Source organism: Mesocricetus auratus, unplaced genomic scaffold (genome assembly GCF_017639785.1).
Source record: "Mesocricetus auratus isolate SY011 unplaced genomic scaffold, BCM_Maur_2.0 Super-Scaffold_15014, whole genome shotgun sequence".
NCBI lineage: Eukaryota > Metazoa > Chordata > Mammalia > Rodentia > Cricetidae > Mesocricetus > Mesocricetus auratus.
In genome coordinates, this window is record NW_024429186.1 from 26776830 (window position 1) to 26804601 (window position 27772).

Below are 27772 nucleotides of genomic sequence, written 5' to 3' on the forward strand. Positions count from 1 at the left end.
GTTCCACCTTCCAATGACAATCCTGCCTTAGACAAGGTAGTTTTCTCTTTCTTTTTCTAAGACAAGTGGCAGACTTGCCATAGTTTAGCTTTTGGGGAGGAGGGCTTGTGTTGTTACCAAAGACAAACAAATGGGAAACGGGAAAGTTTGAAAATTGTCCAGGTATGGTTTGTAGCCTAGAAAGTTGCTTTATAAAAGGCAATTATTTGAAAACATGACATTGAATGAATGGCACCAGAGAGTGTCACAATGAAAGGTAGTACAACCCATGTGAGCAAGCATCAGCAGCAGTGCACAAAAGGGCAATGGGCCATTCAGGGAAGTAAGGTTGCCAAGTGACAGTCTAGAGAAGAGAGGAGTCAGGGAGGGGGCTGCGAGGCGTAAGGGGAAACACAAAAGAGGTTAAACAAATGCTACTGTAAAGTACAACCAGCACAGCCCTTGACAGACAGAAGGGAAGGAGAGCAGACGGTAAGCACTAAGAGCCTCTCACCGGATACAGTGAAAGTCCAGATTGGGATGAGATCCCAGCATGCCTGTGAGGGTGGATTTGAATCAAACAATTTGGAAGCTAGCGATTACAGTCCAAGAATGCAGGAAACTACCTATACTTCAAGAAAGCCAGGACGCTAAAGAAGACATACAACTGGGTCCAGCACAGCAGGGTGGAGTGGACAAGCCCTGCAGGTTGAGTTTGGAGGACATCTGGGCATGGCCTTGCTTTCAGTGGCCTGGATGCCCAAGGGACTGCATGGAGTCCATGCTGGCCTCTGGTTCATCCACTCTCTCCTCTTGCTTCTCCATCTCCTTTTCTCTTTCTTCTTCCTCCTTCTTCCTCCTCCCACCATTGTTCCTCCTCCTCTGGATAATATTTCAGGAAAATCATCACCAGAACAAAAGATACCTAAACTAAGAAATCATTGCCTGTTTCCCCTTCATTTCAAATAAAACACACGCTTAGATGAAAGTGTAACATTAACGTTAGTGTTTAGATCAATAATTAAGCATGTGCTAAATGCATCTAGTCTAGGTTCTAGAGTGTTCTGGAGAATTCTTGGTAATCTTAGTGAGACCAGGCACAGAGAAAGTGGCTTGCTTGCTTAAGACAAGTTGGCAGACATGTGTCCTCGAGAACTGAATGAACACTATGGGACAGCAGCAGAGGAGAGAAAGGCTAAGGAGGGGACAGAGGAGCCAAAGGTGGAGAAATGAAGGCATAGACCCCTGTGCTATTAAGCCACTCCTAGTTACCGATTGCCTTTATTGTTCTACGTTTTTCCCACCTTAGTCATTCAGGGATGTAGATCAACTTTCAACCCCTTTATATTGCATTTAAATATGCCTCTTGAAAGCAGTATACACAGAATTTTAAAGTTGCACAGTATGGAAATCTTTGTCTTTTAATTAGACTTGAGTTGGTATTGTTATTCCTATTATTTTACATGTAACACGATGATTATTTGGTATTGAATTAATATTTGCTCAGATAACTCTTTGCATTTCTTGCCTTTTAAAACATTCATCAGTTAACTCTTTCATGCCTCCAACTATCAGCTTGTTGGTTATCCAGTCTTCTACAATTGCTTGAGTCTCTTTCCCATGGATTCTAACTTTATTCACGGTTTATAAAAGTCCGATACAAAATTGGAACTTTTGTAATTATGCTGGCTAGTTTTTGTCAACCTGACACAAACCTAGACATATTTGGGAAGAGGGAATCTTGACTGAGGAATGGCCTCCATCAGATTTGCCTGTGGGTGTGTTTGGGGCATTTTCTTAACTGGAGGGTCCCTGCCCTGTAAACAGGGCCATCCCTCTGCAGGTGGACCTGGGCTGTGTAGGAAAGGTAGGTGAGCAAGCCATGGAGAATGAGCTAGAAAGCAGTATCCATCTGTGGTTCCTGTTCCTGCCTCCAGGATCCTGCCTTAGTATCCTTCAGTGATGTACCTGTAAGACAAATAAACCCTATCCTCTCCTGAGCTGATTTTGGCTAGTGTTTTATCACAGCAACAGAGAAGCAACTAGGGTAGACACTTCTCAGATAATCTGAAGACTCTAGAACACTTTAACACCATTCATAACATCCCTGTTCTTTTTTTTTTGATACTGTGTATTCTATTTCTATGTATAGAGGCATTCCTTGTTTTGCATTGGGCTTGTATGGATAAGGATGGGCTACTGTGACATAGTTCAACAACTAGCCCTAGTAACAGTTCAAATGTAGTTGTCACAGGATGGTAGCTGAATAACAGAAATAAGTACAAGCTTTGCTACCAGATCTTCACCACGCCCATCACTGAGGAGATAACAGACGGAAATCATAGTAGGTGACCAATCACTTCCCTGTTTCAGTCACTGGTAATTGTCATCACAATTCAGTTTACTCACAAAAAAGAATACAGTGTGTTGCCTATGAGTTTCTTAGTAACAGATTGGTATGACATTAGTTAATTGAAAGAGAGAATTGATGAACAAGATGAAAATACAGGGCCTAGCTGTGGTACATGGCTGTAATCCCAGGCTAATATAGGAGGAACATATGTTCAAGGCCAGCCTGCAGTACATAGTTCTCAACCAACCTGGATTACATAGTGAAACCCTATTTCAACCCTCCATGCTACCTCAAAAAGCAAGGCATGGTGGTTTATGCCTGTAATCTCAACATTTAGGAGAGTGAGGTAGGAGGACTGTTATAAATTTGAGGTTAGGTTGGGTTACAAAATGAAACTTGGTCTCAAAACCCTAAGCCAAACCAAACCGAACCAAACTATAACAACCATCGAAAACCTTCCAACCTCTACCAATCTCCTCAAAAACCAAACCAAACCACATTAAAGACATTCTTGGAGATAGTTTATTACATCAAAAGAAAGAATGTTCACATCCGGATCTAGAATTTGCCAAGACATTAGAAAGATGCCTTCTTGTAACTCGTGTAACAAAGGCAGAAATGGACAAGGACAGTTTAAACTTCTTTTTGTTTTGTTTTGTTTTTATGAGACAGGGTTTCTCTGTATTATTTTGGAGGCTGTCTGTCTAGCCTAGCCTTCAGAGATCTGCCTACCTCTGCCTCCCGAGTGCTGGGATTAAAGGCGTGCACCATCAACGCCTGGCTCAGATTAACTTCTTAATAAGCTTTTACAACCCAACAAAATACTGTAATTCTAAATATTTATGATACTTGAAATTGTGCATTAAAGAAATATTAGATTTACTATCTTTTCTTCTGTTTGCAATAGTACGACAAATTTTAATGTTTTGACAAACATTTTAAATGTCACAAAATACTCAGGCTTTTCTCATTAATAGCTGAGTTGTTTTTTTTTTCCCAGTTCCAGTTAGCACATTTTTAGGATTCCAGGCTACTGCATGGAGCATGGGTTGTCTGTATTTTCAATTCCACTATGTTTTACTTAGTATAGTCAAAATCTATCTATATCTACCCCATTTGCTGCTGTTCATTTTCTTCTGTACAGAATATATGACTGTATGGGGTTGTCTTTCTTTTTCCTAATCATTCCCTGTAGCAGTGCTTTTACTTTGAGTCTAATGCTGACAAATTCTCAAGAACTTTCTTTGTGGGTTTGGTGAGATAGCTCAGCCTATAAGGGCACTTGCTACCAAGTCTGATGACCTGAGTTCTATTCCCCCAAACCCACGTGGTGAAAGGAAAGAACGGACATCTGCAAGTTGTCTTCTGACCTATGCATGCATATTTTGGCAACCAGACACCGCAAAAATAAAATGAACAAATGTAAAAGAATATTTTTAATGGTGGCTGTGGTTTGGTGCTATTCTGACTTTTCCTTGTACTTACATGTGAGTCATTTTACTCAAATTGTAGAAAGAGTGTGGTTCCAGCCGCTGCAGAGTTGCATCTATAGATAAATAGCTGTACATTATAAAAAATAAGACAAAGTAGAAAGTTAGCAATGGACCCCAAGCATTCTGTTTTTATTTTATCATATTGTTGTACACAGGCCATCACAATTCAAGTATGTAATGTGCTCTCAGCATATCCTCCTGTATTCCATGGCTCTCTCTCCTCTCACTCCACCCCTTTCCCATCCGTTTGTCTGTCCCCCTGGACAGCATTGCTCCTGCTTTCATGTCACCTGTGTATATGTGACTTCATGTAACTAGAAAGTCTAGAACCTATAAATGAAAGAACACTCGCAATATGTATCTTCCTGAGGCTGCCTTAATTCACTTAGCAAGGTGGTCTTCAGTTGCCTTAACCTTGCATTCTTGGCAGAAACAAATTCCACTGCATCTACAAGCCACATCATCTTACCTGTTCCTATTGATGGACACCCAGGTTGGTTCCACAATTTCAGTATCGTGAGAGGTGCTACAGTAAGTGTCTGTGACATAAGCACACTATTTTTATGTGCATCTAGGCATGTGTTCATGTGTGTGTAGGTGCATGTGTATGCAGGTGAACGAGTGTGTGTGTGTGTGCGTGCGTGTGTGCATGCGTGTGCGTGCATGTGTGATAACTCAGGATGCCATCTACATTGTTTTCACAGACAGGGTCTCTCATTGGGATAGGACGCCTAAGCAGACTAAGCCGGCTGGTCAGCTGTACCCAGATATCCATACATTTCTACCTCCAGGGTGCTGGGATTCATAAACATGTGCCACCACACCTGGATTTCAAGCATACTTTTTTTTAATAAATAATTTCTTTGTTAAGGCCTTTTCCAAATCATGGACCATACACAAACCACATGTGTAGTCTCTAACAACATTTTCCCCCAAATCCCAGCATGTCTAAAGTGTCCCAATACTTTATGTTCCATTCCCCTGCAGGCCTCAAATGTCACTTTCTGCAGAAACTTTCTACCAGCTTCCAGAAGAGGCTAAAGTTACTACTGTATACTTTCACAGCACTATGAGCGTATCTTTCGTGGATAATCACAGCTCGTCTCCCTCATTATCTGGGTACCTTTGACTTATGTCTTATTATTTAACTGTAAGTTATTTGATGCGGAGGTTTGTGTCTGCTTTTCACCACTGAATTATGATCCCCTTATAGGTCTTAGCATTAAGCAGACTCAGTAAACATATGCTCAGCAAATACGTAAATAAGTATATGAGTAAATGCCTTACTCAAGATAGCAAAACCAGAAAGTCTCAAAAAAGAACACTGAGGTGAATAGGAAGCATTTTTAACAGAGGGTTTAACAGCATGGAAATAGAGATGAAATTTCCAACGAATTAAAGAGAGACATCGTACTCCCCTAGAGGGACATTCCAGAGGATATTGACTACTGAGATGATGCACTGTTCTGAAAATGTCTCTTACATGCTAAGAGACTGGAACTTTTGCTGGACCTCACAGCCAAAGTTAACAACACACCTGGAAGTCAATTAAGACTTAAAACTGTTAGCCTGCTGTGTGTTTGTTTAACCTGCTTTTAAGAGAACAATGTAACGACCAACCTAACTTGCCTTGGATTTCCCATGCAATTAACTTTTACAACCTAAGCTAATACACAGCTATAACCTTGAATTGTGTGCTTTTTTTAGGAGGGTGTGTTGGTACTTGTCTCTAGTCCCAGCACTCAGAAGGCAGAGGCAGGTGGAAATCTGCGAGTTCAAGGCCAGTGTGGTCTACAAAGTGAATTCCAGGACAGCCACAGCTGTTACACAGAAAACCCTGTCTTGAAAAGCAAAAAGCAAACATATATCAACAACAAAAATATTAAGTGCTTTTCTTGTCCTTATTTGTTGAAAGCAGTAGATACAGAAATTGAAAGCAATTTTCTACACTCTTCCGTAAAGGTTGAATGTATCCATTTATGAATATTAGTTGATAAACAATGTTTATTATTTGGGTCAGTTGGGATCAGTGAGAATACCTTGTAAAACTCAAACACTTTTGTAACGTCCCATTCCTTCCCATGTGATACTTTCTGTACTGTTCAATAAAGACAGAGTGAAGCCTTTTGTGTGGGACAGACAGACAGACAGACAGACAGACACACACACACACAGAAACACACACACACACACACACACACACACACACACACACACACACAGATTCACCAGACAGTGCAGACAGTGGTCAGGCAGGTGCAGATTAAGACTCATACAACAGTCAGACAGAGGACAGAGGACAGAAGACAGAAGACAGAGAGCATGAAGTAGAGAATTCAAATCTGAACTCCCTTTGATTAAATGGCTCAAAGGGGAAGAGCCCTTATTTCTTTCCTGAATGCACCACAATGCATTACTGGTAATCCGAGTTCATCACTAATGCATTTAATCCCTATAGACTACATTCTCTCAAGACCCATCTTCTTGATTTTTGAATGAGACTGAAAAACTAGGATTTATCTTAAAATTATTAAGGAAAATATCACACAAATAAACATTGTAGGTACCGAAAGAGGGAAAAAGAGAGATGCCCCTTTACATGAGCAATTTAAAATCTGTATGTAAGCTATGTTGTTTTAGATAGTTTCATCCAAGTCTTGCTTGTAACGAGAATGTTGCACACAGATTCAATGGCCACCATCTACTGAGAGGCTCTTCTGTGACCTTTGGGAAAATGAATCATTAACATAGTCATGACAGAGATTCCCAGCCCTGAACATAGAATTGAACAACCTGGACACAGATGTTCAAGACCCATCCCAGGATCATTGATTCAGGGTTATGGGGACTGGGCCAAGCACTTATCTTTTTTTTTTCTTCCAAAAGATTCCTTGATAATTGTAATTGAATGACAGTCTTCACAAGATGGGCAATAATTGTTAGACTTTGGGTCTCCTTTTCAGTAGGGTTGTTGTTGCTACTCTGTGTTTCTTATTTGGAATTTTTTATTCTATAAACAAACAGTCTTTGACTTACTGGGTTTCCCAGCCCTTTGTCCTTTGTGGCTAAGCAACAATGTGTAAATTGTTTTGATCCAAGTATCATCTCAGAACACTTTTCACAGCATCCATTTACTGTTGAAGGATCCCAGAGAATTTTTCTTGGGTGAAGGTGGAGCAAGATTCCTCCTTAGGGCTGGCAACTCACTTCCTGTGTGTGCCTCACAGCCTTTGCCCCACATTTCCTGCTGAATTTTCAGAGGGAAAGTTCGTTCTGTCTACCACACTGAACTGAGGTTCTGGTTTCCCTAACCTCAGGGCTTGCAATAGTTTAAATATAGGATTGAAGCAATGACTGCTTACTTCATCCCATTTTTATTTTTCAAAAATAGGACATCAACTTTTCATTGCATTACTCAATTACTATGATGACTAGATAACCTATTATGCAAACTAGGTTACTTTTTCCTGCTGGAACATTTGCCAGAATAACTGGTGGAGATTTTTAATTTACTGAGCAACTCTAGGGTCATCCTGGTGATCTCCACTTGCTTCTCTGTGATACAACGGATCTTTAACTATTATTACTGTGTGTATAGACATCCAGCAGATATCTATTTACTTTTTTTTCATATTTACGAGACAGGGTTTCTCTGTATTGTTTTGGAGGCTGTTGGTCCAGCCTGGCCTCGAACTCACAGAGATCCTCCTGCCTCTGCCTCCTGAGTGCTGGGATTAAAGGCATGTGCCACCACCGCCCGGCGGATATCTATTTACTTTATACCAGGTATCTTTCTGGACATTGATGAAACAGACTTGTTCCTTAGCTTCAAGGAACTCACAGAGCTTGGGGATGTAGACTATCAAGTGGGGTCCATGTGTGAGTATTAAGAGCTCTAAAAGGCACAGGGGATCTTAGACCAGCACACTTAGTGCTGGCTCCCTGGGGGAAGCCTTAGTGAGACTTTCAAATCCTCACGAGTACTGAGTACTTCTCAGTCATCCCTCCTCCCACTGCCTATTCTTTATTATAGAATAGATCGAATTCTGTTTATCACCAATCTTAGTAGATATTATTATAGGATAGATCGAATTCTGTTTATCACCAATCTTAGTAGATAAACTTCTTATAGAGAAGGTTGAAACTAGAGAAAGGAATGCCTTGAATTGCCCACCAGTGACTTTCCCGTGACAGTGGAAAAGGTGGCTTTTCTTACATCACCTAATTCTGTTTGGCTGGCATCGTCTTCCACCCCCTCAGGGACCACAAGCTCTTACGATTGTTCTTGCTTCACCCTTTAGCGTCTGTCATTCGACAGCGTTCCTCTTGTACCTGGGACTGTATTTAGAGACAGGATTTTTTTTTTTGGTGTTGCCCTGGCTGTCCTGGAACATGCTCTGTTCCAGGCTGGCCTGTAACTCATAGAGATTCACCTGCCTCTGCCTCCCTAGTGCTGTGATTAAAGGCAAGTACCACCACCACCCAGTTTGAGACTATTTTTATGACTTCCAAAAAAAATCTCAGTCTCTACTCACAAGACTCCCCTGAGCTTGCATGTGCCCAGAACATCTAATATTCCTTATTATACCTTGAATTTTCCCCTGCTTGTATGCACTCTTTCTGTCTGAATAAGTATATATCTTACTTTATTATGTTTTTGGCTCATTACTAGTTTCCTCCCAGTTGAATATTATTTTACAACAGTAAGGGCACATGGCCAAAGTGAATACTTGTTGACTGAATTAAAAAAGTATATGTCATATGTCTGGAGAATATACACACACCTCAAATATCACATTCCCCAAACAGAAATCCTAACTTACCACTCCACTGCAAATGAGCAAAATTTTTCTTTTCTAACTCAATGAATGTGCTCATTAAGATCTCCCACTCAGAAATCAGATACCATCCTTCCTTACTTCCCTCACCTCTAAATCAATCGCTTTTGTGTTTTAAACTCTCCCTCATTTATTTGTTTAATCCCAGTGAATCGCTGCTACTCAGTTTGCCTTCCCCTCCCCCCAGGACTCTCCAGCAACCTCTTCACTAGCCTTCTGTTCCCACTGTGACTCTAGTTCTAACCCGTGTCCACAGCACGGAAGTAAACATGTGGGCGCTTTGCTTGACTGCTTAACATCATCCAATGGCTTTGTTCTATGGAAGTCTTGATATTCCTTCACACAGCAAGAGCAAAAGATGCTGTGCTTGGCCATTTCTGGTGTTTTTTTTTCTTCTTAAACTGTGTTTCTATTTTTTTGGTTTATTTGTTGGTCTCCCCTGCAGCCAAAATTCCAGTCCTAGTGAACTTTAATTCCTCAGAAGGCTCAGCCGTCCCCCTGTTTCATAATGATATTCCCTTCTACATTTGGCTAGCTAGTATGAAGCATAGGTGAGGTGCTGTTTGTCTAGCTTTCCTCAGCCCCTTCTTCCTACTCGGGAATGTGTCTCTTGAGTGAGTTCCTACAGTTTTCAGAAACTGGCCCCATCACGGTACTTATCACTTTAGTGGGAATGAAACTGAAGACTCCCTGACTATTGTCCACTGCTGCTTTCAGGGCATTCTGGAAAGTTTGAGGCTGGAGCAGGCCTCCATAGACATGGGGTGAAGGTGTGAACAAAATATTAGACAAGCTATTGGGGTACCAAAGTGGAGACACCAAATACACAGTTGTTTGTGGAGTGTGAGGGCAAATGAAGAAACTAAGTGGGAATTTGAGGCTTACAGCTCACAAGATACTGAATGACAATGCTATTAGAAAGAGAAGACATGGAGATGGCCAGCCTGCTTAGTTTAGATGACTGAATTTGAAGTACTCATGGGACATCAGAGTGGCAATATTTGGAGTGACATTCTCGATGCGGGCTTGAATTGTAGGAGGGAGTCAAGACCTTCAATATTTGTTTCTGAATAGCTGCAGTAGAAGAGAGCAAAGCAAAAAAACAATACATGCAGAAGAACTAGCCATGTCAAAAATAAAACAAAATGGGACTCCAGGAAAGGAAACTGAGGCACAGTAGTCAGGGTATGAAAAGAAGAGGGTTAAGGAAGGATTAATCATATTGCTTTGGTTTTAAATATTTTAAAATATTTATTTTTATCTTATGTACATGATGTTTGTTCGCATGTATGTATGTGCCTTTGCCTACAGTGGTCACCCAATAGCATAGAACTGTATAGGCAGTTGCAAAGTGCCACGTGGGTGCTGGGAACTGAACCTGGGTACTCTGTAAGAACAGCGAATGCTCTTAGCACCTGAGCTATCTGTACAACCTCGTTTTAATTTGATTTGTGTAGCAAGACTACAAAAAAGAAAGACTGAGTAGCACCTACCCACATATTCAATTATAACGGCCTCTTGGCCTCAGGGCCATTGACATTTTGTCCTCAATAACTCTTTACTATGACCTTACAGGGCAGGGGAAGATGGCTCCCACATCCTTTACCTCCACCTTCTAGAGGCCAGTAGCATTCTCCTCTGCAGTTTGGCAAAGTCAAATGTCAGAGTTGATCCTGGCTGAAAATCACTGAAATGATGCAACAGATGTCCAACACATGCCATACATGAAATACATTGGTCTATGAACTGTCTAGGTCGCTCCTGGTGTTATTGGGTGTGCTTGAGTTAACTTGAACTGCCACTAACTGGGACAAATCCCTCACTCATTTCATGTGCAGATTATAGCAATGCAAAATTCCAAAAGTATCTCCTACATCTTAAGACACTGGAACTGTTGTTGGACATCACAGCCAAAGGTGATAATACAACTTGAGATCACAGACCGCTAGCGTACTGTGTCTTCAGCCTGTTACACCTGCTTTTAGAGAACAATGCAACAACCAACCTTACCTTGCCTTGGATTTTCCAAGTAGTTAACTTTTGCAACCCAAGATAATCCATAGAAGTAATCTTAAATTATGGCCTTCTCTATGCCCCAACCCAGAATTACACATGTGCATTATTTGCTGAAAATAGCAGATTACCAAAGTTGAAAGCAACTTCCTAAAATCTACCCTAGAAGTCCAAAGCATCCATTTGTGGATATTGGCTGATAAGCAATGTGTTTTTAACTGTTGTTTGGGTCAGCTAGGATCGGTTGAGTTAGTGTTGACCCTTATAAAACCACATTCAAGATTTCTGTAGAGTGCTCCATTCCTGTTGATGATTTCTATTCTGTTCAATAAATACAGAGCAGACTGCTTTGTGAGAGGAGAGAGACACACGGACACACAGACAGATATACACAGCCACACAACAGAACACACAGATGCACACAGATGGAAGACAAAGACACAGGGACAGATTAAAGTAGCCTCCAAGCAGGCACAGATTCAGATCCAAGCAACAGACAACATAGGATGGCAGACATGGGGTGTGAAGGAGAAAATTCAAATGTGGACTTGTTCTTAGTTAAATGATTTTAAGGAGAAAGCACTTTTATTTCTTCCCCTAATGCATACCGGGGATTCTTGGTGACTCAGAGTTAATCATTAATGGGTATAAATCTGCACACATAGTGATTGTCAGCCTACTGTGCATGTTCCTTTTCTTATCCTTCTGCAGACCACATCTCTGTTTTTAAGATGTAGAATTATTTTTAATTCATTTTTAAGTGAGAGAAGTCTGAAATGACTGGCTGCATTTGGGACAAAATGTAAATGTTGGCATTGTACTAGTGGTGGAAGGGAATCAACAAAAATCTAGGATGGATGGGTAAGAGAGAGACATATAAATGTCTGAGGATTCTCTGCTAAAGTCACATCCTAGGATATAGTAAAATACATAAAAGTGGTGAATTTGATGTGACCAAATGAATTGACATTTGCATTAGATTTAAAAGGGCCTGCATGGATCAAAAATAGAGATGTAACTAAGCAGGTAAATAGTATATAAATAAAAATTTCAAATACATTAAAAATACAGATGTCATTGACTTATGGAAGTACAATAGAAATTGCTTTTTTTTTACAGAGGATATTTAGAAAGTATTTCACAACAGCAAAGTTCTCTGTATATTAAAATAATTACTTACATCCTGGAAATATTGGGCAGATTTGAAAACGCCAGACTGGGGATGGTCTTCAGGTGAGTCTCAATGAGCTTCCTAAGGAAACGACAGTCATATGATTAGAGATCTCATCATTGGTCTTTTCTAACCACTCACCTCATTACAAAGAATACCTTATCAGAAGCATGGTGACCTTTACAACACAAACAAAATCGACAAAACCATTGTGATTTCTCCTCCAGTAAAACAAGAGCGGAGAATGTGATTCAGATGCAGAAAATGAATCCTCAAGCTTCATCAATGGATCGGCAGTAGAGTAATATACTTTGTCCAAGATCACACTGCATTTGCTCACTGACAAGGGGCATAGTGTGTCCCTGTAGGATGCTCGTGAGAATGCCAAGTCTACTGCAGTATGCTGATAACTGATAGCCAGCCAATGCTAATAATTAGCCAACCCTAATTCATCTTGGTTGGACCTGCAAATTGAAGGTCTGACATCCCCCAGCTTTCCTTTCCAGAACTGCTCATAAATAAGGACGCATCTTCAAATATTCCAGGACGATTCTTCATCCAGTTGTTCCAGTTTTCACTTCCCCTCTTTACACCGTGATTATTTGGATAGAATCATGTATGGAAAAGGTGTGCCCAGTGTCCCAACCCACTTTGCAAAATGACAATGATGTGTCCCATTAATCATCTCTGTTCATGCCTGGCTTTGCCCTTGAGCACTGGAAATCACACCTCAGTCACTTACTGACTTACGATAATAGACTACCACAGTGCACCTTTCTCTCCAGATTACCAAGTTATTTCTCTCTGATCTTTATTTCTTCCCTTCCCTCTCTTTTCTTTCTTCCTTCCATCCATCTTTTCTTTGAACTGCTTCCTTCGGCAGTACTTGAAAAATATCTGAAAGATGCTTGATCAAAACACCAGCAGGCCAATTTGGTTTGTAAAAGGATGTAGGTATTTAGTGAAACAGAGGGTAGGTCAATGAAAGAGGCATATGTATATGCCCCTGCGGATCTCTGTGCTGGGATTAAAGGCATGTGCCACCACCACCCAGCGAGGCAGATTTTTTTAACCCCTTCTCAACCTGTATTTGACTATGAAGTTCAATGTTGCTAGTATTAAGACATTCAAGCTGGGTGGTTGTGGTACATGCCTTTAATCCCAACACTCTAGAGGCAGATGAATCCTGAGTTTGAGGCTGGCATGACCTATAGAGTGAGTTCCAGGATGGCCAGGGTGACACAGAGAAACCCTGCCTCAACACCCACCCCCAAAGAGATGAGGGGCTGTGGGGGCAGGATAAATTCAGTGTTTGAGTGGCACCTTAATCTAGCTGTGTGGTGTTTTCATTTGTGTCCTTACAATAATGCAACTTTTATTATTAAAGAAAAAAATAGGAAAGAAACTCAGAACAGATAAGTTACCTTCACATGAAGTTACATCCCATTACCTGGGGGTGATTAAAAGCTTACTGATACAGATCTAGGATTCTGGAGCTAAAAAGATATGAGACCAACTCGTTCTATTAAAATCTCTGTGTAAAAATTGGGCCATGCAGAAGGAAAACAAAGGATAATATGCACACCTGTTGGGTATTATGAAAAGAGGTTGCGTTTCTTGAGTCCAGAGGTGGTCTTAAGGAGCTGCCCTACAGCAGCTATTCTGAGGGTGTGCTTTTATAAGATCTCACATTGCTTGCAGGTAATGTGGGTCTAAACTGCAACCTTCACTGACTAAAAATTAGGGCACTTAGCCTTATCCAAAGGAGAGAAATAAGTCAGGTTTGCTGGTGTAAATTTATAATTCTGGTATCCAGGATGATGGGGCTGGACAATTGTGGACTTCAGGCCAGCTGGGGGTACATATTGAGAACTGTTCAAAATAATAATAATAATGATAATAAATAATAATATTAACCATAAATAACATGTCAAATTAAATTGGAAATTACAATAAAGTTGAAGTGGTTTCTAGCAGTTTGATGAGGAATGGGAACAGCATATAAATGAAATTTAATCTTTTCAATTAAAACTCAAATTGTATTTACATATTTTGTATATTTTGCTGAAGAGAGAGTATATTATATGTATGTAACTGTGAGTTTATGTGTACCATGTGCATGCAGGAGCCTGTGGAGGCCAGAAGGGGGTAATGGATCACCTGGAACTAGACTTACAGGTGGTTTTGAGCCACCATGTGGGTGTTGGGAACTGAACCTGGGTCCTTTGCAGTCAATGTTCTTATTAACCACTGATCCATCTCTCCAGCCCACTCATAGCTGTTTCTTAAAGTATTTCCTGTCTCAAATACAAGACCTTATATACACTTAAATTGGAACAAGTTATTGTTTGTGTTGCTGTTTGTCTGCCTGTGTCTGTTTCTGTCTATTTATCTGTCGCTTTTACTCATATACATCATGTATATAACAGACCAACACAAATTACATACTTAAAAGCATCTGTCTTAGTAACAATAAAATATGCCCAATAAATCTTCCAGGAGAGTAATGATAGTGGTACCAGCCACCTTAACAGAAGATAAATAGCCTATTTGTTGAGTGAATTTAAAGCAGTGATAATCATAAAACAGACTGATTTCAGTAACATTAAATGAAGTTTCACAGTGAAAAGTGATCACATAAATTCAAATTCAACAACAATCTAACTTACAAGATTTTTGCTGTGCATATCCATAGTAATGTATAGATGGAATACAAAAACCTCTGCAACTTTTACTTCATCATTTTTACTTTTAGTCTAAATAGTCTTGGTTACCCCTCTAAAATTCACTTCATATTCCCACATGCTTTGCTTTCTTTTCTACTTTGAAAAATGTGGTTAGTTTGATGAACTCCAACAAACACTTTAAAAGGTAGCTTCCCCGTGCTTACCCAGACATATGTATTTTTCAGATAAAAATAAAAAGATAGGTGAAACTATGGCATCTAATTAATGAAATAATGAAGACACGATGTCTACGTACAGATCTCATATCCTGCTTTTTCTTTTAATAAGACAAGCCTAGCGACCAAGCTACTTCCTGTTCTAAGTTGCCATCTTGTCCTAAGTTCCATATTGTGTGACAGTAGCCTTGGTCTGTGCCTTGCCCTGGTTCCACTTTGAATGCAAATGCAGAGGTAGGGTGACTCTACATCCCCATTGTGTAAATCAATGATCGCCGCATGTCCATAATGCACCACAAGGCACAAGGTACTAACTTATTCACACAAGTAAAAAAAATTACCCCCTCGCACACGTGGCAGTACACTGGGAACGCGTGATCACTCTCAGAAAAGCCAGGCCCGTGGATTGACTGAACATACCAGAAAAAATCCCTCTCTTGTGGCTCTAAAAGGAGTGCCTAAGACTGAGTCATAGGAGACACTGACTTGTCACCTGGTCACTTGTGAGCCTTATCCAGGGCAGTTACCACGATGATGGCTTGCTGCCTCCATCCGCTGCTTGCCCTGCCCCCAAATCACAGCCCACTACAAACTAAGCCTCCAAAGGTCTTTTTGACCAGGAACTGCACTGGATAACTCTGTCTTCAGTAGCTCTGAGTCTGCTCTGAAGTTCACAGAGCTTCTGTGGACCATGAAAACGCTTTAACCCCTTTGTAGCCGTTCTTTGACAGTATGCATACTCTGAGAGAGACTATCAGTAGTTTAGATTGTAATAAAGCAACCTCCAAAATAATACAGAGAAACCCTATCTCGAAAAAACAAAACAAAAAAACAAAACAAAACAAACAAAAAAAAGCAACCTTGATCTGTAGCAGCCACATTATCAACTGAAATCAGGTCTAATCACTGAATGATGACTGACAAAATGGATCTAGTTCATGAATGTATAAATTCTGACACCATGGAGAGGTCAATGTACCCATCTACATCTGTGAAATGACACATTTCACCGTGTGAGTGTGGTTGAAGATTCCTGAGATGAAACTGTGGTTGACTGTGAACAAAAACCTCCCGGAAGGAGTTTCTGTGTCTGCAGAGACTGGTGGACCAGTTGGATTTTAAGCACTGTGAAGAGATTGGAATTTTGTAGGTTCGGAGGCTAATTACTTATCTTGGGCATAGTTTTAACTTCTGCAACAGCCATTCCTTGTCCCACTCTGTATCTGAACTAATGCCTCATGGTAGTAAATAAAAGCCTTTTAGAAGCTATTAATTTAGCTATTAGTTAGAATCTTAGGCAGTTCCCTTATCTCATTGCATCTAGCTCTCTGGTGTATTCACCAATGAATTTTAAACTTGCTTTCATTTATGACTTTGTTTGTTCTTTAAAACATGGAATTAGGGTAACAGGAATTTAGGTAAATCTGTGTTCCTGGACCATGGTTGCTCATAATGACTTCAGAATAAACTGTCTCTTATTCTTTTCAAGATGAGAACTGTGGATTTTAAGTCTACAGAGCAAAGGAGAACAAAGTACTGAAACACAAGGATTCCTCGGTGACACCCAATTGTTCCCAAGCCTGAGCAGTGTCCCCAGGGAAGTTTTGTAGCTGCATTGAGTGCCTCAGGTCACAGCTAGAGCTCCGTGGCTAGACTGTCTCTCCATTGCCTACATTTCTTACCACTAACTTTTATTTAAAGAATCTTCAGATGCTGTGGTTACAGTTTAAAGGTAAGATAAAACAAAACAATATTTTAAAAAACAAGCAACAGCAAAAGCCTGAGAATGATTAGTGATTCACCAAAATGTTTTATCTTAATTTAAGAAAACATTTTGAGTATTTATGGAAATAGAAGTACTTTATGCCAAATGTGTTGGTAAACTTCTGGATATTTTTGTATTATATAAAGAATCAACGGCAAGCCATTTTTTAAAATGGAAGTATGCAGATGCTGAAGAATTTATACTGCTTTTGATTTGCCTTGGATGATTCAGAATAAATTCAATAAAAAAGTCAGCAAAAATAATAACAGTTTCTTCTGAAATATAATTAAAAAAACTTGATGCTAACAGTGTTTGCATTTACTATTAATGATTCAACATTAGCATCATATATAAACTCACTTGGAAAGACTTCATAGCTACAATTTCATATCCTCAGTGAATTTTGCAATTTCATAGTTAATTTGGCAATGATACATAGAAATTACAAGTGTGAAAAATATAAGCTGATGATACAATTTTAATTTAGTTTTTCTGTCATATACTTAACAATGGATGGCCATTAAGCATGTGACAGAGTCAAGTGTCTCCTTGGGGCCTTCTTTCATGAATCAAAATTACAATGAAAACAACGCTATACAAGTTTTCAAAATGGAGTCAGGTGTCTGTTTTGCATCACTCGTACCATTCCCGTCACTGCCTGTGAAGGACAAAACTAGTCACTAGCCTAATTGTCACGTTGTCATCTCTGGCTCTGTTGTTGTCTCTGGTACCTTTTCTTTGAGTCACCCTTTCAGGGCTGATGGATAAGCGTCTTCATGACAAGGGCAGAAACTACTGGAGCCACTGCTAGCTTCACAAAACAACTTACCCTCATAAAGGAGGATAGTTACCTGTCACAATGAGGCTGCACTCTTAAGCTAATCACCCATGGGAACCAGACTGAACCCCTCAGAGAGTAAATGTTCTTCAACCCATCTTGCTGAACCAAAAGCAGACAATGCACTAGACCATACCTCATCAAGAATGCATACCGTTACCTCGTCCCCGTCCAACCAGTTCTTCATGAGGCACATCTTAGTGCCTCAAAGATGGGTTGGAGGGTCACTGAACCCCTTTATAGGCTCCTCTTCCCAATGTAACTGAGTTGACTAAATCTCTTTTCTCCATTACTGTTCTTGACTTGGTGTGCTGGAGACAGCCGGCCAAGCCTAGCTTATTGAACTCCCAGAGGCAAGACTTTTGATCCACTGCTACTTGGAGTTTGAACTTTAGTCATAGATAGCCCTCTGGTCACAAATATTTGAAGTGACCAGAACTACAACTATGTTGTACCCAGAGGCTCGAAATGTCTATCAAGAGATTTTGGGTCTCTTGTCTTACAGATGTTCGGTTTATCTACTTCTCTTGATAGTCCAATTGCCCTTTAATTTCCTGTCTTCCCTGCCTTATTGAGAACACAGATTCAGAACCATCTAAACGAGTCCTGGGTCGTAATTCCTAAAGGTGACAAACACTTAACCTTTGTGTTTCTGAGTTTAAACTGACAGTCCCTGGGAATGGGGGAGAAATGGTTTGTATTTCTCAAATGTCTGCACAGAACAGAAATCAATGGAAGATGTCATGGCTTGACCTGTAGGTTTCACAGAATAGGGTACAGTTTAAAATGGTCTTGTTGTTTTGCAGCAGCAATAGGGAAAGAAAATCCTGTCAATGCTATAGAGGCAGCAGACTTGTCCCTAATTTCCAAATAAGAAAGGTGTGTGCAGTTAGACAGTTCATAGCCATCTTTCTCATGGAATCATTTCACTGAAATTTCATTAGCATATGAGTACAATCAAAAATTTTAACGTCTTGTTGCTTACAGAGGATAGGTGTTTAGAAGTAAGTTTGGAGTCTCTCTCTCTCTCTCTCTCTCTCTCTCTCTCTCTCTCACACACACACACACACACACACACACACACACGGAGGATCAAGCAGACAGAGGTAGGAAGTGAACCTTAGATTTTTCTTCCAGTGAAGGTGGTGACTGAGTCTTTCCCCCACTTGGCTGGGATCTGACTTCATGCATTCTTTCGAAATCGGTCAGTTTTAAAAGAATTCGTGCAAAGAAAATGAAGGGGGGGGAGGGACCAAATCACTTTATGCCCAGAACACAGCAGGGCCTTTGTAAAAACAAAGATTTTTACAGGGGTGAGGAAGTGGGGGAGGATGAAACATTTGCATAAAGTTATGAATTGAGAGAGATTAAAAAAGATTTGAATCCCTTGTTGTGGAGGTTTGAATGATAATAAGGGCCACACAGTCCATATGTCTGAATAATTGGTCCCCAGTTGGTGTCATTTCAGATGGGTTAGGATGTGGGACCATGTTGGAGGAAGTGTGTCACTGGGGGAAGGCTTTGAGGTTTTAAAAGAGTTGTGCCACCAGGTGTGGTGATACATGCCTTTAATCCCAGCTCTCAGGAGGTAGAGGCAGGCAGATCTTTGTGAGTTCGAGGCCAGCCCAGTCCATAGATAAGTTCCACAACAGTCAGGGTAGTTAAACAGAGAAACCCTGTCTCGGGAAACAAACCCCCCCCAAAAAGAAAAGAAATATATAATAATAATAATGGTAAAATATTAAACAGAAAAAAGATTTGTGCCATTCCCAGTTGACTGACTGCCTGCCTGGTAGTTGTGTCTCAAGATGTGAGCTGTCAGTCCTCCTGGCCATGGACATTAACCCTCTGAAACTCTAAGCCCCAAATTGCTTTGAACATCGTGTTTTATCACAGGAGTGGAACAGTAACCAAGACACTTGTCTTAAACTGAACCTTTATAGTATTTTACAGGAAGGATGCATAGTTCATGCTTCTCACATACAAAAGCCATGAAGTTCATGTGTTCTTTCTGAAGGTGGAGAAGTTCTCATCCTGGGATAAATTGGCAGGAGGAAGACATGGGAAAATCATACAGATTTACAAACATGCAGAAATATGGAGGCCATAGATGAAGTACAGGACTCAAAGGACGGCTAGCTGGTTATGGGGCTCTTGAAGAGGCAAGGTCAGGGACTATGGTGGGGTAAGGGATGGTGTCTCCTAAAATAGATGAAGTCTTAAATAGCAGCTCACACAGTGCCTGGCAGTGGGCGATGATCTGTCTTTGGACCAGTTGTGACCTTTAACAATCTTTCTGTGAATTGCTAGGCAGTTAATTCAAGCCTTGCTCCACTAATGTAGATAGAAGTAAATTTCTTTTACAAATGAACAGCCCTTCGTGTGTGTTTGTGTGTGTGTGTGTGTGTGTGTGTGTGTGTGTGTGTGTTAGAAGACAACCACAGGGTTTCTCACTGGTCTGGAACTGGACAGTAGACTAGGATAGAGCGCCATGGACCCACCTCTCTTCTCCTCCTCCCCAGAGCTGGGATTACAAGTACATGCCGCCACACACTGCTTTTTTTTTTTTATGTGGGTTCTGGGAATCGAACTCAGGAGCTCATGTTTCCAAAGCATACTGTCAACTGAACTGTCTCCCTTGTCTGAAGACAGTTTTTCAAAGGCAACCTTGTGTCTGTGCTTTTTCAGAATAGCTGTCTCAGACTAAGCCAGATAAATATATATTCATGAACCATCCAACAATGTCTACAATTTCGATTGCATAGTGTGTGTGTGTGTGTTTGTGTGTGTGTGTGTGTGCACCTGTGGGGGATTTGAGCTGACCAGTGCTCCATGTCACCCATTGCATGATAAAGAATCTGACATACAAGTGGATGTACATAACTGAGTCTAAGGATGTCTCTGGAATGGCTAAGCATACATAGTCTGGTCACAGCAAATTTCTCATTCACATGGCATATCTTTATCTCTTGGCAAAGAAGCTGAGAATATTTTCTGTGATTCAATATCAGATTTATTTGTTTAATAGCAAGTTCTGCATCCCAAAGGCCTTCCTGTGTATTCAGGACTGTGCCAATCTATCAACCAGGGTTAAATCAGTCTGCATGAACACTCTAAGTATTGGCAATAGAGAGAGAGGGAATTGGTACAAATAGTTCATATAGGTATTATAAAGTTGGATTCGACAATGTTAGTGTAATCTCAGTGTGACATTTATCATTTGCCTGGGGTTTATTTTGTGAGCTGAATTCTTAATGGTGAATATGTTTTAATGTGCAATTTTGGTATGCTGTGGCAAGCTGTGTACCAGTCATGGGGTTTCGGATAGAGACTGCAGACCAATATAGATCATGCATGTGAACACCTGGGATGATTTGCATATAGATTGCTTTAAAATAGGAACAAATTTCAAATCTGTATTTTGTTAAACTTTTTTTTTGATGCTGGTAGGAGAGCAGAATTTCCATGCTGTGGTTGAATTATTTGTCAGTTATATAAGAACTGCAGGAGATAGCTACAGTGTAAAGTATAACACTGTAACTTAAATGGAGCTATAGACCACTCAGAATTCAAATGTGCCTGTGAGTCATGATTTTGGGACAGACATAGTTTCAATTTCGGATTTATTTGACCCTTAGAAAACAAAGCAATAGTTCTATAGATTTGACTTGTGGAAAATCTCAAATTTAGGGCCATCAGGGGAGGAGCTGTTCTTTCACAACATGCGGCTTATGTCTCCAGGATGCTGAAAATATCAAATTTTATTTAATTATTAAGTATAACTTTTTTACTAAGATGGCTTTACTTCATTATTTACATTAAGGTGTGCAAATTTGAATGTGCATGCTTCAGGGTTTACAGATTCGGCCTCACATGACGGCATGGTTGACCTTGAGTGACACTAGCTAGGTTCTCCTGCATAGCTTCCCAGAACACATAGACGGAATCCGTTAGGGTGTTTTGTGGTGTAAGTCTTCTCCAGGGAAGAAGTTATGCTGGTGTTTGAGTGGAAGCTCCACTCCTGCTGATTGCCGTCCCTGGTACTGGGTTGTATTCTGCATACTACTGGAGGAGAGAGACAATCATCAATATCACTCAGCTACAAACTCTGAAACAGTGCATTGTCTGCGAGATATCCTGGTGCAATAGTGGCACAAACATTATGGGGTTAACCAACGGCTTTAAAAATGCATTTAAAGCCCCCTCCATGAGGCAGAACTGATACCCGACACTGGCAAAGTGGCCAAGAACCTGAGACTACATTGCTACTCGGATAAAGGAATATAGCGATGAAATGATTTCTTGTGACATACTGTTAATACCCATTGCTCTGTGCCTTGTTCAGTCCACACCAGAGACTCTTCTTCCAGCAGTAGGTGGGAATGAACACAGAAACCCACATGCAGAGACTAAGATTTTGGAGCACTCATCAGACCGTCTTCATCAGACTCTTCCCCTCAAGGCAATGGGAAAGAGGAGGCAGAAGGATTGTAAAGGACAGAGGCGATGGGTGACTCAAAGAAAACAGTATCTGCCAGATACAACGGGAGTGATTCACACTTGAACTTACAGAGACTGCGGCAACACTCACAACCTGCACAGGTCCAAGTCAGATAGGGTACCAGCACGAAGAAGGGGAAGTGAACTTGGGATCCCAAGAAACTATTTGTAACTGATACCCACTGACAAGGGGAAAATCAATTTTCTTCAATGGAGTGTCACTGAGTGTATCAACCATACTCTAGGGCAGGTCCCATGCCCACGAGTACTTGGCTGACACAAAACAAACTTGATGCTATTTCTGTAGACTTTTTGTTTCATTTTGCTTTGTTTTGTCACTTTTTTTTGTCTTATTGGTCTTTCTTTTGTTTGGTTTGATTTTCATTTTTTTTATTTCTCTGTTGTTTGTTTTTGTTTTTTTTGTTTGTGTTTGTTTGTTTGCTTTCAAGACAAGAGTTTCTCTGTGTAGCCCTGGAATTTGCTCTGAAGACCAGGATGGCCTCCAACTCAGATATCTGCCTGCCTCTGCCTCTTGAGTACTGGGATTAAAGACATTTGCCCCCACTACCCAGTTTGTGGTTTGTTTGTTTGTCTTTTTTTTAAGAGAAAGAAAGAAAAAGAACAGAAAGTTGGGTGGGTAGGGAGGTGGTCAGATCTTACAGTAATTGGGGGAGGGAAAAACATGATCAAAATATATTAAAAAACATCCAATAAAAGAATAAATCTCCAAGAAATGATTTCAGGTAAGATCTGAGGGCTTCTACTTATTGGAAGGCTCTGAAGGGTCCAGAAATGGTGGTTGAGGGGGCAAGGTCATGAGTTGGAGGCCTAGGCTTTCTAAACTGAAACTAACTGTGTAGTTGTGATTTTCTTTCCCCTCAGTTAGATATTCTTGAGATGGCTAAGTAGACATGAAGGTGAATTAAACTGTACAAAGCCCTGATGATGATCAGTAATTATAATGCAAGGGATCTTATCTAAAATGACATCTATCTGGGCACATGCCTGAAATCTCAGTCTCTAAAAGTAGAGACAGCAGGATTGCAAGTTGAAAGTCAATCTCATCTCCATTGGCTAGTCTGCACTAAATAACAACTTCCTTTCTCCAAAGAAAATCAAGGGCTGAAGATGTAGTTTAGTGGCGAGCACTTGTCTAGCTCTCACAAGATCCTGGATTTGATCTTCATACCAGCAGTAACAACAACAGCACTCTTCATAGACACAGCTGCCGTTCTGTTTTCTTCAAGAAAAATGACCGTGTTAGCTTTGGCACAGGCTTGTGACTTTTTTCCCCTGGTTCTCACATGTCTTAGCAGTTTGAAAGTTTACCGCCTCTTGTTAAAATTTAGAAGAATTACGTGGGAATTATATCCAGGGAGAAGAGACATGACTTGAGGACCTTTCAAACCCATCAACACAGTTAGCTAGATATTATTTAAGAGAACATGGATGTATTTATCACCTATACGTGTTACTCAGAGGCAAGAAGTTGAGCAAGTGGGTAGTAGTAGTAGTAATTGTGTGTGCGGGTGTGTGTGTGTGGGTGTTGGTTCTTGTCACTGTTATTATTTGGGGGGAAAATATTTTTTTAAATGGCAAAGAAGAACGTTCTTATTCTTAATTTGCATTTCAAGTGTTAACAGGTCTGTATAAATTAATTTCCATTACTGTTCATGTGTTTCAATTGTTTGGCATGAATCTCAAACCACATGTTCATCTTACCCACATTTCCTATTGCTCTTCAAGTCATGCATACAAATTTAAGTTTCTGTTTTCTTTCTGGCAGAAGAACTTCCTTTAATGTGGTTTAATTCTCTCCCCACTCCCTCCCTCCCTCCCTTTCTCTTTTTCCTTTTAAACACAATCTACTGGCAATGACTTTGCTAAGTCTTTGCTCGAATGAAGGAGTTTCTCTTCGGCTTCAATGTAGAAAGATCGTCACTGGGCATATGGCAGTCTAGGAAGACTTGCTTATTTCCTTTCAGTGCTTTAATTCTATTACATTTTAGTTCACGTGGCTTTTTGACAGCATGTGCTTTTACTCTTGGTAGACATAGTCCTTCCTGGTTCCTATTGAGGCCACTTTATATTGATTTATAGCAACTCAACTGTATATAGTTTTCTTCTCATTTATTCTTTTTGGATTTTATAGAATTTTTGAATGTGTGAATTTAGAATTTCAAGATTTGAAAAATTTGGTTTGTGATCACGCTAGACTTTTTCCTTCATTTTGTTTCCTTCTCATCTTCTTCAGATCTAGTTATGTGGACCTGGGGTGGTGGCTCACATCTTTAATGCCAGCACTCAGGAAGCAGAGGCAGGAAGATCCCTGAATTTGAGGCCATGCTGGTCTACAGAGTGAGTTCTAGGACAGCCAGAGATACACAGAAAGCCTCTGTCTCAGAAACAAACAAACAATCAAACAAAAAGATCTAGTTATGTGTAAGTTAGGTCACTAGATAGATACCATCACCCTAATCACTAGTGCATCTTTAATTTTTAAAAAAGATACAATATATTTATTAATTCTTTGAGAATTTCAAACAATGTTTGCTCATACATACCCTCCACTTCTTCAGCTCCTCCCAGTTTCAACCTCATCTGTCTATCATCCCACATAAAACCTGCTTACAAAAGTGAAGAGTCCAACTTGTGCTACCAACATAATCATGCATGTGAGAACTTCCACTGGAGTGTGGTTCACCTGCCAGTAGCCAAACCTTAGAGAACAGTGGACTCTTCCTCTCCAGGTGCCATCAATGCTTCATAGTTCCCGAGTTAAAGGTGGGAGCTCAGGAGCCCTTCCCCCTCCATGTTAGAATATAGACTACTCATTAAAAATGTTTTTAATCACACGTATTCATGTATATGGATGTGTATACATGCATGCATACACATGCCACAGCATGTGTGTGGAAGTTACAGGACAACCTGTAGGAGTTGCTTCTCTCTTTCCTTATGTGGGTCCCAGGGATAGAACTGGTGCAGTGAGGCTTGGCCACAAGTTCTTTGAGCTGCTGTGCCATCTTATAGGTTCTTCTTATAGTTTTCAACCTTTTCCCTCTTTATGTTTAACTTTAGATTACTTTCCAACTTTTGATTCATTTTCTCTCTGTAGTGTTTAGCTATGTAAATCCTGTCTATGTTTTGATTTTATGTATTACTAACCTTAACTAGTTCATTCGAGTCTTCTTTGGAGTTTCCAGTTTTTTTTTTCTTATTATAGTCATTATTTTATTATGGTTTGAAAGACTTAACAGATGTATTAATGCCATGGTTTGTGAAGTTGTCACCATCATCTGGGCCTGTTGAGATAGATGCAGTGGCCTTTTCTCTTACTTATGGATCAGACTTTTTTTTTTTAATTTTCACTCCTACTTTATAGAGAAGTAAGACAGTATGATAAATGCCATTGGGAGGGGGCTTTCTGAGTCATATGGACACAAATTCATCTCTCTTTGAATTGGAATTGCTCTGATTTTTGTTTGGCTGCAGGATATTTTAGAAGTGAAGTTCTGGTATTTTGAGGTTTGATAAGAAGCCGAGCTGCTTCTGTGAGAGTCCCTTGGGGAATTTCTTTTGAGAGCTTGGTTCTCCTCTGTTAGTATAACTACCCAGAGACTGCCATGCAGAGAAACTACAGAGGAGCTGCCAAGTGCCACCCAAGACTCCAAGACTGGCATTCAGATGAGTGTCACCAAGGCTGCCAATGTGTAAATGAAGCCATCATGGGCTCTCCAGCCAAGTCCACTTGTCACATGAATGCCACTAAGAGAACACTATTAATACTGTGAGAACAATCCAACTGTCCTTCATAGTACAGAAGTAATTGTAATGAAGGAGTTCTCATTTCAAATCTCTACATTTGGGGCAAATTCTTATATGGTAATACATAACAAAAATGTCCTTTATCCAACATTATTTACACAGACAGTTTGTATTTATGAAATCGCTCATTGGACTTTGAGCTTTCTGAGCCATTCAGAAAACGTGAAATTCATTGAGTTTGTTTTCCTTGTATTTTACTTGTATTTTCATCACCAGTCTGTGATGGCAGAAGAGGTTTACTTTTAGAATATCTACTTGGAAGAAAGGAAGAGACAGTAAATATTACTGTTTTCTTTCATTAGATTAAGAAGTATTTAGAATATATTGTCTCCAGATATAATGTACATACTTTTTCTGATTTTTCTTGTAAACCTTTTGTGTATGTTTAATCAAACACTTGAAAGCATCCCACAGAGTTAGCCAACTGAATGTTATCTAGATGCCTGTAATTTGCAGTTTTCCTATTCTTTGTAGCATCTCTTAAAATTCTTGCCTTGACACTGCAAACATGAGCAAAACGACCATTGTTCATTCTTGATAGCTAAGCAAAACAAAAGAAGGGAGAGAGGAGGGGAGGGAGAGAGGATTGACATATCCAGACAAGGAATGCAAATAAATGGTGTCACATCCACTCAGGGAAATAGTATTCTGCCATTAAAGTTTCTCTAAAAGACATCTGAGAAAACATCAGCCATATAATTCCTCCTGAGGCATAACTGTGGGATCACAAGCTAGATGATGCTTAGTTACCTATACAGGTTAGCTCTCCATCTCCTTCACCCCCGGAGAAAAAGGACAGACAGGTTGCAAGGATGGAGACTTACACAGGGAAACCTGGGACTCTCCATGCTGTAGTCGGAAACATGCAGCATTTCCTGACCACTTTTTTCATTCATGCAAGTAGTCAGTACTCCCTGCTTCTCCAAACACTTCAGCTTTCACAGACAGGTCAAAGAACTTACGATGCTGCAATTTTATACAAAAAAGGCTGCAAATGGGTGTGTTCCCCTGGAAATACCCCACTATCATAATGGGAAAGTACCATCAGCAAAGTGTTCATTTATTTGTTCCGTGTGCTTGGGTTCATTTATTTGTTTCTGAAACCCAAGCCAGGCCTAGTGCCTCACTCTTACTTCCTGATGCCTGAGGATCCAGATGTAGAGCTCTCAGCCCCTCTCCAGCATCACATCTGCCTGTGCTCTGCTATGCTTCCTGCCATGATGATAATGGGCTAAACTACTAGACTGTAAGCCAGGCCCCAGTTAAAGGTTTTCCTTTATGAGAGTTGCCATGGTCACCGTGTCTCTTCACAGCATGAAATCCAGAACTACAGCCCTCTCATTGAATAAGGAAACCATATGATTTTCCATTTGAATGGAATAATCTAAATGGGTGGAAAGTTTAGATTCATCTCCACCTGGAATGCTACTGTTGGTTCCATTCAGGAGCACTGTTACATCTTATAAAGTCCTTCTCTGAGTGACAGCATTAGGGTTAGACAATCTGGTTTCACAAATGGGGAAAATTGGGCTGGAGAGATGGTTCAGTGGTTAAGAGTACTAACTGTCCTTCCAGGAGACCTTGGTTCAATTCTCAGCACCCACATGGCAGCTAACAACTGTCTGTAACTCCAAGATCTGACATGTCTCTCACAGAGACATACATGCAGGAAAATGCCAACATACATAAAATAAGAATAAAGGGGGAAATCATTGATAAAGTGAATTTAATTCACACTTATCTCTGCACGATTTTTCCGTGGAGCTTACATTTGCCCTAATTCATTGAGAAAGATAGAAAAGATGAGTAACAACATATTTCATATTGTATCACAGTTCAAATAAAATTCACTTTTAGTATTCAGATGCAAAGCAAAACTTCAGACTTTTAAAGCAAATATATTTTAATGTGGCAACCTTAAGTTCTATACTTGAGAAAAATAGTGAACCTACTATGAAAAGTAATGCATTGTGCATCACTTTAAAAAAAACTAAGTGAAGGATCAGTGTTCTATGGTTTCTTGGTCAAGAAACAAAAGGGACATAGAGTATGCTGTGTGGGTATCAGACAGCAGCCTGTGGGACAGTCCCCG

General features: G+C 40.2%; 1 protein-coding gene across 1 annotated transcript in view; it reads right to left on the reverse strand.

Annotated features, from left to right (window-relative positions):
- The window catches only part of Tshr (thyroid stimulating hormone receptor), a 118337-nt gene that overhangs the window by 42033 nt on the left and 48532 nt on the right, over nucleotides 1-27772 (reverse strand). Inside the window, exons 2-3 of the mRNA XM_040742669.1 lie at nucleotides 11857-11928; nucleotides 3818-3892 (exon numbers count right to left, since the gene is read on the reverse strand). Coding sequence (XP_040598603.1) covers nucleotides 3818-3892; nucleotides 11857-11928 — 147 coding nt within the window. The remainder of the gene's footprint in view (nucleotides 1-3817; nucleotides 3893-11856; nucleotides 11929-27772) is intronic.